Here is an 11,671-nt window from a genome sequence, read left to right as displayed (position 1 = left end):
CGGGCGGCCGTTCCGCCCCCCCCGCGCTGCGGCCGGGGCTCGGCCCCGCTCCGTCCCGCGGCGCAGGGAGCCGGGCCGGTGCCAGGGCTGCCGCCCGGCCGGGCCGCAGCCCCCGCCGCCATGGCCCGCGTCTCGGCGCTGCTCAGCCCCGTCCTGGTGCTCTTCGGCTGCGACCTCTGCCTCGTGCGAGCCAGTAAGTGCGGCCGGGCCGGGAGGGCACCGGGGCCACGCGTCGCTGCGGACCTGGCGCCTCCCGGGCGGGGGGACCCTGCCGGGCGCCCGCCCCTGCCGTGGGCTGCGGCCCCCCGGACCCTCCCGCCGGCCTTCCCCCCGTCCCCGGGGTGGCCTCGGCCGCAGACCCCGGGCACCCCTCGGGCACCCCTCGGGCACCCCTCGGGCATCCCCGTGACGCCGCGGCCCCTGAGCCCCCTGTGCCTTCGGCCGTGTCGTGTCCCCTCCCCGCGGGACGGCTGCGGCCGCGCTGCCCTTCCCGGGGGCTCCCGCGGAGCGCGGCCCCCGCATCCCGTCCCGCCCCGATGGAGCTCCTGCCCCGATGGAGCTCCTGCCCCGGGAGGAGACGCTCCGGGCTGCGGCGGGCTGCGGCCGGCCCCGCCTGGCGGGGATCCTGTCCCTTCCTGCCGGTGTTCGCCGGGACACCGAGCTCGGTGCACCCGGGGCACCGCTGTCCTTGTGTCCCTTGACTCGCCGGGATGACTCGCTGTCAGCAGCCGCCTCCTGCTGTCAGTTTGCCCCTCGTCAGGTTACTGAGATATTAAATCGAACTGCGAGTGCCAGACGCGTTCTGCTACATTCTGCCGTGTTTTCCGTCTCCTTGCAAGATACGTGCTGACGGATTCAGGAAGAGATGCAGTCAGGGGTGTTAAAAAGGGGCCACTTATTTTTAGATGTGCGGTCTGGTGCTTACTCCCTGCTGCAGCAGTAAGTTGGGCAAACATCTGGGTGCCCTTGAGCCGTAGCCCCAAGGGCACGGGCCGAGGGGCAGGGGTGATCCCCTCTCCGTGTCACAGCAGGATGGGGAGGGCACCGATGGAGCTGTGCCCCATCCCTCTGCAGCACCACGTCTGCCAGCATCCCTCATCAGGGGTATCTGTCCAGCCCCTTTGCTAACCCATGGAGCCGGGCTGTGCGGCAGATCTGGTCCCGTGCCCAGCTACTGACTGACCATCCCTCCCACTGCCCACCAGCCACCCCTCCTGGTGCCCAAACGCAGGCTTGCAGTGCTACTGGCTTCTGCACACAGCCCAGGTCTTCCCACCCCTTCATCAGGCCCGAAAGGAGCACTCTGCTGTACAGGCAGGACAAAACCTGCGCCAGGCCTTAAGTAAGTGACTGTGCTTTCTGTGGGATGCCCCTTTTGTAATACAGCTTTAATAAAAAGTGAAGCTGGACAACTTATAAATGATGCAGAATCATTAGTGGTTAATGCACTGAGCAAGGCTAAACAGTGGCACACTTTTCCCAGAGAGCCCAGCAGCATCTTGGCTTTATAGCCAGAACGTGGTTATCAGAGAACATGTTTTTTGGAGCCCTTGCATTGACAGATCTTTATGGCAACAGCTCTGGCATGAAGCTACTCTGACCTCAGCTGCAGAGCTGGCTGGACAATGCTAGATGCCACGTGGGGACCATACACAAAGCTTTGTCCTTTGGAAGTCTTGTTGTAACAACTTTCTATGATATCTTGCATATCATAGAATCCTGGAATGGTTTGGGTTGGACCTTAAAGACTATCTAATTTCACCTTCTCTGCTGTGGGCAAGGGCACATTCCACTAGACCAGGTTGTTCCAAGCCCCATCCAACCCTGCCTTCCAGGTCAGGGGCAGCCACAGCTTCTATGGGCAACCTGTATCAGGGCCTCAGCACCCTCACAGGCAAGTCTTTCTTCCCCATATCCCATCTAACCGTGCCCTCTGTCAGTGTGAAGCCATTCCCCCTTGTCCTGTTCCTCTAGGTCCTTGTCCAAAGTCCCTCTCCAGCTCTCTTGGAATTTTTAGGCACTGGCAGAGGCTCTGAGGTCTCCCCAGAGCCTTCTCTCCAGGCTGACCAACTACAGCTCTCCCAGCCTGGCTGCAGAACAGAGGTCTTTTGGATTAAGCATTGTCCCATGTATCTAGGGTTAACTTCTCAGAAGTTTTGACTTCTGAGGCTTCCCATCTTATCTTTTTCTGCCAGGAGTGCAAATCCCGTGTGCTCAGAAGGGTATTTTCTGCAGTTCGCTCAGTGTCAAACTGACGAAGGAACACTGTTTTTTCCAATGCAGAACTGCAGCCTGGACACCAGGTCTCCTGTCACACAGGTTCAGGGCTGCTGGCCTGGAGGCTGCACTGGGTGTGTTTGGGATGCGTGAGGTCTGGCACACTGAGCCCTGTGTGCTGTGGCTCTGCTGTGCCCCCGGATCCTCTCACCCTCCTGCTACCAGTGACGTCCCTGCACGGGGCCTGTGCAAGCTCTGGCTCAGTACAGCTGGAGCAGTTCTGTCAGCCCCAGGTGGACCCAGGAGCATGGCTTGGGAATCAGTGCATTTGAATTGTTCTCAAATAATCGAGTGACAGTCTCGGGGCCGTGTCTCAGCATCCTCGGCCCAAAAACCTGGGCTGGGCCAGGCTGGGCTCCCTGCAGAAGCCTAGAAAATTCTTGTGCAGAGCTGGGAGCCTGCTACAAGCTCCATCCACAAACTTCTGTGTCACAGAGATGTCAGACCCTGTCTTTAATTTCCTCACGAACACTTAAAGGTTGGGAGTCCGGTTGCCCCCATTGCGCATGTTCAGGACTCTTTTAATTCTGTTAGATGTAAAAAGCCCCCTAATTTATTGCTGTAGATGTATCCTGTGGAGCACCGTGTCCTGTTCTTGTCCCAAGGCCAGCTGGCAGGGTTTGGTCACATCCCTAGTATTAAGCTCATGAGTTCCAAAGAGGGGGGCACATCAGTGCTACCTGCCAGGAGTGGTTTCTGGCTCGTGCTGGCTCCCAGGCCGTGCCCAAGAGTGCTTTGGACACATCCTGGTTGGTGTAGACCAAATCAGTTCTCGGACGAATCTCCACCCCTGGATTCTTGGGCTGTTCTGACCCCACTGTGTTTGCTGGCACAGTGGTGCTGTAGGACAACTGTTCTTATGCCTGAAGGCCAGCGGAACCATGCAGCCCCTCATACTCCCACACTTTGCAATGCCTGTGGCCGGGACAGCACCGGGGAGTGGTTGTTTGCCAGCTGACAGGGTGCTGCCCCAGCTGGGCTGTGAGCTGTGCAGCTGACCTGACAGGGGTCATGGCTGGGGTGGAAAACCAGACCAGGCCCAGCAGAAAAGGACTTGGGGTGCTGGTTGACAGCAGCTGAACATGAGCCAGCATGTGCCCAGGTGGGCAAGAAGGCCAAGGGCTTGTGTCAGCAATACTGTGGCCAGCAGGACCGGGACAGTGACTGTCCCCCTGTGCTGGGCACTGGAAAGGCACCTCCAGTCCTGGGGGCAGTTTTCGGCCCCTCACGACAAGAAAGAAAAGAAGCATGTCCAAAGAAAGGCAATGGAGCTGGGAAAGGGGCTGGAGCACAAGCCTGATGAGTGACTGAGGGAACTGAGGGGGCTCAGCCTGGTGAAAAGGAGGCTCAGAGAGGACCTTCTTGCTCTCTACAATTCCCTGACAGGAGGGTGGAGCTAGGCCAGGGTCAGGATCTTCTCCCAGATAACTAGTGATAGGACAACGGGCAATGGCCTCAAGTTGCACCAACTGGAGGTTCAGGTTGGATGTTAGGAACAATTTCTCATTGAAAGAGTGGTGAAGCATTGGAACAGGGGGCCCAGTGCAGTGGTGGAGTCACCACCCCTGGAAATGTTCAAGAAATGACCTGACACGGCACTTTCCGATATGGTTTAGTGGGCGTGGGGTTATTTGGTCAAAAGTTGGAGTTGATGATCTTGGAGGTCTTTTCCAACCTTGATGATTCTATGATTCCATCTGCAGGGAGCTCAGCTCCTGTGCCCACGGAGTACATAACCCTGGGCAGTGGCCAGGGCTGGGGCCGTGGCTCTGGTCAGCCTGTTTTGCTGATGGCGTGTGGGAAAGCAGAGTGCACGGACACAGACATGGCTCAGGGGCTCCCTCTCACAGGCTAGTGATCAACCAGATCCCCGCTGGCAAAACTACAGAGAGACATTCTTTGTGGGATAAAGGATATTTGAGTGTATCTTTGAATCTTTTCCAGTTTTCCCGACTCCTGTTCTGAAAGAGAAGCACAGAACCCTGTGATATCCTTGTTCATGTTGTCTCCAATGACCCTCTCTCCTGATGGTGTGTCAAACTTCTGGAGACACACTCAGTCCCATGGTCTCTCCGAGAACAATTTTTTCTATTTTCTGGGCTCTCCTGTCTGTTTTAATTGCCCTTGGCAGACTACAGTCCTGAATTTGTCAGAGTGGGAACCACAGCCTTCTCCTGGTTTGATCTGCAGCTGGGTATTTTCAGATGTGAATGAATGCACTAAAATAGCTGGCCTGCAGAAAACACCTTTCCTTGTCACTCTAACTGGGGTTGTTGTTGGTGTCACAGCTGACCTTTCTCTTGTTCTCAGGTGCCCTCTGGGGCTCTTTTTCTATCTGTATAAATCACAACACTGACTTTGTGCTACATGGGCAGCTTGTAGAATGACACTGACTTGTTTACGAGAGTGAGGACACACGAACAGGAGCCTCAGTGTCTTTCACGTGCTGCTGTGTGTTATTTCAGGACAAAATTTGGCTTTGTGTACAGGACTGCGTAGGGTCCTGCCGTGCTCTTAGTGCTGTGAAGTCTCAAAGTGGTGATGGTCAGTCAGGGGTCAGTCAGGTCAGCTTTGTGCAGAACAGCAACGGCTGAGCGTTGCTGCCAGCTTTGCAGCCAGTGGCACTGCACTGCTGGGACAGCCAGCTCTGCCTTCAGCATTGGCCTTTCCCCCACACCCTGGAGCAAGGAGTAATGCCAGGCAGGGGAAATGGCCAGATTGAGTTGCAGAGTGTGTATATTCCAAGCTGCCCCATTTTTCTGTCACAGTCAGTATATCATTGCTGTGTCTGGGCTGCTTCCTACGTACTTCTGGGTGGTGTGCCAGGATTTGTGATGTGCCCATCCACAGGACAGTCCCAGAGCTCTGTGCCTGCACACTCCTCACACACACAGTGGGCAGCTGCAATGCTCTGCCTGTGTTGCTGCTGGCAGAGCTCAGCCTCATGCACCTGCTGTGCCTCTCCTGGGGACAGATTCACCAGGGAAGCTGCTCCCTGTGGCCCTGGCCAACATGTTGCCACAGGCAGGTGTTGGAGAGGCCCCACGGTGGTGTGCATGGATGAGTGCCTGTTCTAAGACATCTTCTTTTGCCTCTTTCCTGTGCCTCGCCTTGCTCCGTGCCCGGCTCATCCAGACAGGCCACCGTCCCCTGTCAACGTGACTGTGACACAGCTGAAGGCAAACTCTGCCACAGTCTCCTGGGACGTCCCAGAAGGAGATGTGGTCATTGGCTATGCCATCCTACAGCAGGTATCCAGGCTCTGTCCCCAGGGGGCTGGGGACACTGATTACCAGCATGCTCCTATGTCAGCCCTTTTTCCACAGTCTGAGGCTCCCCTGGTACCTGCCCGAGGGCACCTCTGCTGCTGAGCTGCCCTTGCCAGGGCACCCCACCTGAGCCATCCATCCTGGTGGGGGGCAGCAGACCACAGGCTGCAGTGGGGGTAGTCCCTCTAGTAGCTTCTCTGTGATTTCTCTGGATAAAGATCTTGCTTCAGCCATGACATAACCCTTCTTTGCTTGCTTGCTCCACCTATGCAGCCCTGGGTGATAGTGGCTTCTCCAGAGAGACACCTGGCCCTCAAACCATGCAGGGATGCTGCCAAGCGCAGTGCTGGCCAGCCTGGCCCACCCCGGGGTGGATGGTTGCCTGGGAAGGGAGGAGTGAAGGCCGTGTGCCCAGCGCAGCCCTGCAGCCGGGGGACTGTGCCTGTTGCAGCCGGGAGCAGCCCCTGGGGTGTGACAGCTCTTCCCTCTGGCAGCGGCAGGACGGGCAGATGCAGCGCTTCATCCGGGAGGTGAACACCACCAACAGAGCCTGCGTGCTGTGGGACCTGGCAGAGGACGCCGACTACATCATCCAGGTGCAGAGCATCGGCCTGTACGGGGAGAGCCAGGCCAGCAAGCGTGTCCACTTCCGCACCCTGAAGGAGACTGACCGCCTGCCTTCCAACAGCTCCAACCAAGGTGAGCTCCTTCCAGCTTCTCCAGGCACTGCTGCTGGGGCCACACCTGCAGGTCTCCACAGCAGATAAGGAGGGATTCGGCAGTCAGTGAGGAAGGTGCTGCCCTGAGCAGCAGGCTGGGGACGCGCAGGGTTGTACAGGCTGCTGCTTTGTTCATTGTGGCCCTGATAATGTCCCCAAGCCCTGGTTTGCAGCCCTCCTGTCCTGGGTCTTGGCACCTATTGGGCTGGGCAGACTGTGGCCAGCATAGCTGCTGCCTGTAGGAAGCCAATCCTGAACGGGCTCTCAGATCATCCAGCCTGCAGGCTACCAAAGGAGAAATGACAGAGCCCCACTGTCTCCTTTCCCACCCATATCCCTGTTGCCTTGGAGTTGCCTACGTGCTGACCCATGAGAGATAATCCAAGAGATGATGCCCAGAGAGGGCACAGGAGTCTGTCTCCAGCACTAAGTATGAGAGGGGGTCTTGAGTATGGTAGGGCAAGCAGATGGCTGACTTTCCTCAGAACTTTTCTGTTCAGCCGAGAGCCTTCCTGACCTGCCCTGGCCCCTGCACAGGGAGTGATCTCAGTGATTACTGGCATTCATTGTGCAATCCCTATGTGAACCCAAACAAGCTGTTGGAATGACTGACTGCCTTTGTAGCAAGGATAGTTAATCTGACACAGGAAAGCCATAGGATGTAACATCCTCTCCCCAGCCAGGAGAGAGGACATCCCACACCCATCCTTGTTTGGGGGAAGTGGGCTTCTCTCCTTTGGAGTTCCTCAGATCCTCCAGTGTTGCTGTGTGCGAGGGTATCTGTTGCCAGCCCTGCCCAGGGTCTCTTCTCTGCAGGTGACATCACCATGAAAGGGCTGGACAAAGACCGGCAGCTGCAGACAGGAGAGATTATCATCATCGTGGCTGTGCTGCTCATGTGGGCAGGTGAGTGCCACAAGCAGCATTCTGGGGGGCTGGGGCAGAGGTACAATCCAGGATGCACAAAGAGGATGTGGCTCAAGAGAGTGCAGAGGCACATTGATGTGGGTCTGGCATCCTTTCCAGTAAGTCCATTGAATCTCTGTAGGAGATAGAGCCAGTGGGGTAAAAGGAGCAACCGCAGCCACTGCTCAGCTATCATGGCCTGGAGTATGTGGAAGAGCAGGAGACAGTGTGGGACCCAGAATTACAGGGTGGGAGCATCCCACATGATGGTAACGAGTGGGTGTGTTGCTTGGGCCTTAGCTAGTGTGTCTGACACCTGCTAACACTGCTGCACTGGCTGGTGCAGCTGTAAGGTGGGTGATGTGCTCCTGTACAGCAGGATTAAGGCTAGTGCTCCAGCAGACAGCAGGTTGCCCTGGAAGCATGGGAGCCTAGAAGGTAAGTCAGCTCCTGATTAGTCACATGCAGCTGCTGTGAATGGGAAATCATTGGTCCCCTACTCCCTTCCCAGGAAAAGTGGATTTTTTAGTGGTATCTTGCAGGATACCTTTTCCTGTCCTTGACACTTTTCTAGTGCACTGGAAGAAAATACAAGACAATGTGGCACATGTTGGTGTGTCAGAGTGCCAACAGGGAGGAGTCAGGCCCACTCTGTGCGTGCCTGTGTGTTATCACACACACACTGGAGTTTGACCAGCACAGTCACGGCTGGGGGCATCACTCCATACTCCCATGTCCAGGGTCCCCAGGTGTGGGACACGCTGCATGAGATGGGTGCTGTGAAACCAAGGCAGAGTGACTGACTCCACAGCCAGTTTGCACAGACAAAGCCAAGGGCTGGTTTTTGTGAGGGTCACAAGCACCAGCCCCCTAACTTTAGTGCCTTGCTGGAGTTAGTCCAAAACCCATCCAGCTGCTCTCTGACCTCACTGTCCCTCTCCAAGTGCCTGAGCATCTGCCCCTGGTGAGCACTGAGCACATGCCCTGTGCCCCAGTGGCCTTGGCCACTTCCATGCCTGTCTGGCCCAGCCCCACGTGCAGAGGTGCCTCGGGTGGTGCGGGCTGATACACGAGGGGTGTGGGTGTGCAGCACCCTGGGGAGCCCTGGGTGCCACTCCTCTGCAGCTGGGATGCTGCAGGGAGGGGAAGCAGGCACAGCCAGTGCGAGGGAGCCCTTCATCCCATCTTTCAAGGGAGTCCTTCATCCCGTCTGTCTTTTGGCAGCGGTGATTGCCCTGTTCTGCAGACAGTATGACATCATCAAGGATAATGACTCCAACAACAACAAGGAGAAGACAAAGCCATCCTCAGAGCACAGCACACCAGAGCGACCGAGCGGAGGGCTGCTGCGGAGCAAGGTGAGTGGGGAGGGCTGGCAGAAGGGATGGCATGTGATGTCTGCTGGGGCTTGTGGCCTCCACAGGTTCTGAATCTCTCCAGAAACAGAAACACCCCAGCTTACACTCTCACACTAAAGACTGAGAGGTTTTAGGGTGCAGTGAGTCCTGGTCTCTTTGGGGCAGTGTGTGTGCCCCATGGGTGATTGCAGGAGGAACACTGCAAGAGACGACAGGATGTGTCAGCTGGGATGGCTCTTGCCCTCTCTGTCCTCTCACTGTAACAGACCCTTCACCGTGCCCCTCCAAGGCTGCACCTCCCCTGCACCAATGGACCGGTCTGGCTCCTGCCTGTTCAGGCAGGAGTGGACAGGCTGGGCAGCTGTTCTTGTGGTTCCTGCTCTGGTCTGTCACTGCTTCCTTTCTGCCTTCACCACAGCCTACTCCAGGTTATCACCACACGAGTCATTCCAGAGCCCTTTCCCCACCCTGATGGAGATGTGCCAGGCTGTGGATGGGAAGGGAGGAGTACTTTCATCTGGCTGTTCCCTCAGCACCTGACACTTCTCCCTTTGTTACCTGCCAAAGACAGTGATTTATAGCCCTGATGCTCTAATGGGACTGTGCGTTAGGTTTTTGCTTGTGTCATCTGCCGCCTCTGTCAGTGGTGGGAACTCCCCTCACTGTGTTGCCTGACTGCCCCACTGATTCCACATCTTGGTTTCCAGCGGATGTCAGGAGCAGAACCTTCCTGTTGGGACTTCAAGGCCCCAGTTCCCCTCCTCCAGATTTTCCAGCTTCTTGATTACTCCTTGCCAGAGATCCCTCCTCTTGGATCCCTACTGCAAACTGACCCTGCTCTGCTGAGTTCTGCTGGTCTTGGTGCCCGCTGTGGGCTTGGGGGGCTCTGCCAAGGGGTCTGATCCCAGGGGCACAGCAAAGCAGGGCCTTAAAGCAGATTTTTCTCTCATAGAAGAAATCTCCCTCAGTCAATATCATCGAGGTGTAAGTGCAGCACCAGCTCTGCGTCTGGGGTCCTGAGTGTCCTGCTAGAGCCAAAGCGGGCCTTGGAAGAAGAGGCAGCACCAGGCGCCCGGCCTGGAACTCAGCATGCGATGATCCACGTATCAGAACTCCCACTTTCCCGAGGGCAGCTGTCCGGGGATGTGCCTGGAGCTGGCTCCCAGCCGTGCATGCAGAACGTGGCCCTGCCCATCCCGCGCTGGCCCCGCTCCCTCGCTGCTGCGGAGCTCAGAGCTGAGGGCGGGTGGGGGGCTACACCCCCGGCTGGGGGGGGGCTGAGGGGAGCCGAGGGGGCACTGCACTGGCCTGAGGGGTGGCCACGTCCCTGGGCACCAGCTTGGCCAAAGCCCTGGGTGCAGCCGTGGCACTGGACGCCTGCCTGGTGTCAGCCCGGGACAGACCTTGCTCTCAGCTGCCTGTCTGGGCTTGGGGGCTGCCTGTGGAGGACGGGAGCTGCTCCCCTCTGGGCCCTGAGGCTGAGGGGATGGGGCAGTGCAGGCATTGCCCCAGTGCTGCCAGGGGAGCTGTGGCCAGGTGGCAGGAGTGTTTGTCTGTGGGGCTGGGCCCAGCCAGCACAGGGGAAGAAGAGTGGATTGCTGCTGGAGAACAGGGCTCCACTGCACCCTGTCATGGCCACACAGGGACTTTGAGACCTCTCTTTCCTACAGAGGACAAAGACACAAATGAGGATGAGAAGTGAGTGCTGGCACAGTGCCTGGCCAGCCCACAGAGCCTGCAGCCAGGGCAGGGATTGCTAGTGGGAGCCCCACAGAGCTGGGAGAGTGGGCAGTGCCAGGGCATGGCTGTGGCTGCACCGTGTCCCTAGAGGGGCTCAGTGCTGGCACATTCAGGCTGTTTGTGGGGAGCACAATGCCTGTGCTGCCTGGAGGAGGCAATGTGGTGAGGCCTGCAAGGTCTCAGTTGGAGGGAACAGGATGATACAAGGAGGCTCTGCTGCCCTGGCTGCTGCTCTCCCTCCATGCTCTGCTCTGCAGCCTGGACTCAAGCATCACAGGATCCAGCGTCTTCCAGGAATAAACCTCCCAATAAAAGCACTTTCAGGACTCTTCCTTCCAGGTGCTGCTCAGCTCCTGCTGCAGGACTAGGTGGGGAAGGGATGGGATAAGCGACTCCTGCGGCAGGGTCTTTTCAATAAAAGCATCCTGGCTCAAAGGCAGCATTGTCCCTGCAAAGCTGCAGGTCTTGTGTGTGTCTGTGCACATGTATGTGTATCAGTAGTTGTTGAATACATCTGTCTGGCCCTTAGGAGAAGACCTCTTCCTGCATGCTGTGCAAAAGCTGCAGGTCCTCCAAGGTCACCTTGCACCCCTCTGGCCCTTGAGGGAGAGCCAGCGCTGCGTGCTGGGCCGTGTTGTGTTGCTGGAGCAGTGGCAGGCTGTCCCACTGAGGATGGCATCACAGCTGAGAGCAAAGACATCCTGGCAGCAGGGCCAAGAAGGGACAAGGCCTGACCCTGACAGGCTGCTGGCTGGAGGGGCCTGCACTGCTCCCTGCTCAGGTGAGGAAGGGGGGACCTGAGTGGGGATGGGATGCAACTGCTGCTGGGCTGTACCCTGGGCTGCAGGGAGTATGGTCGCAGCTCCAGAAAGACAAATACCTTGTTTTGCCCACTGGCTTGTTTTTTAGGGTACATTAAAAAAATTAGGGCTGCCAGGGAAATACAAGAGTAGGCACACACAAAGAATCAAAGGATCATACTACAGCAGAGATGAGGAGCTAGGGAAGGAACAAAAAAATTGTCAAAATGCACTGGTTGGGGCCAAATAAAAAAGGAACACAAAGATCTGACATTAAATATAAAAGTAGGATGTGGTGTTGAAGCAAAAAAGACTTCCCCCACCCAAAAAAACCCCAAACTCCAAGCCACCACTTCTTTCTCAGACCACGGCAGTGGAGGAGGGCAGGGAACTGCAGACATGGGTGCTGGAAGCAGAGGGCCTGACAATGACCTGCTGACTCTAACAACAGGTACAGGTTGCTATGTGCCCTGAGCTGAGGGAGGAAAGGCACAAGACCAGATTCAATATGCGAAACCACAAGTGAGAAAAACAGCACACAGCTCCTGACTGACTCATGGCACCCCAAGCCTCCCCAGTGCCAGCCTTCCCATGGCACCCCA

General features: G+C 57.2%; 1 protein-coding gene across 2 annotated transcripts; it reads left to right on the top strand.

Moving 5' to 3' along the window:
• Positions 1–55: 55 nt before the first annotated feature.
• FNDC4 (fibronectin type III domain containing 4) lies at positions 56–10,708 on the top strand. Of its 2 annotated transcripts, none has more exons than XM_027703627.1 (6): positions 56–193; positions 5,413–5,528; positions 6,041–6,245; positions 7,082–7,171; positions 8,396–8,529; positions 9,482–10,708. In XM_027703627.1, exons 1-6 carry the CDS (start codon positions 121–123, stop codon positions 9,515–9,517), a joined length of 654 nt encoding a protein of 217 aa, XP_027559428.1. In that variant the 5' UTR covers positions 56–120; the 3' UTR covers positions 9,518–10,708. The 2 variants fall into 2 exon arrangements, with proteins under 2 accessions (XP_027559428.1, XP_027559429.1); XM_027703628.1 differs by having other exon boundaries at positions 65–193; positions 9,485–10,708.
• The last annotated feature ends 963 nt before the right edge of the window (positions 10,709–11,671 follow it).

The sequence above is a fragment of the Neopelma chrysocephalum genome, unplaced genomic scaffold (assembly GCF_003984885.1).
Source record: "Neopelma chrysocephalum unplaced genomic scaffold, ASM398488v2 Primary Assembly neopelma1_245, whole genome shotgun sequence".
NCBI classification, from domain to species: Eukaryota; Metazoa; Chordata; class Aves; order Passeriformes; family Pipridae; genus Neopelma; species Neopelma chrysocephalum.
The sequence above is the reverse complement of the archived record's forward strand: the minus strand, read 5'-3'. Positions and strand labels throughout refer to the sequence as shown.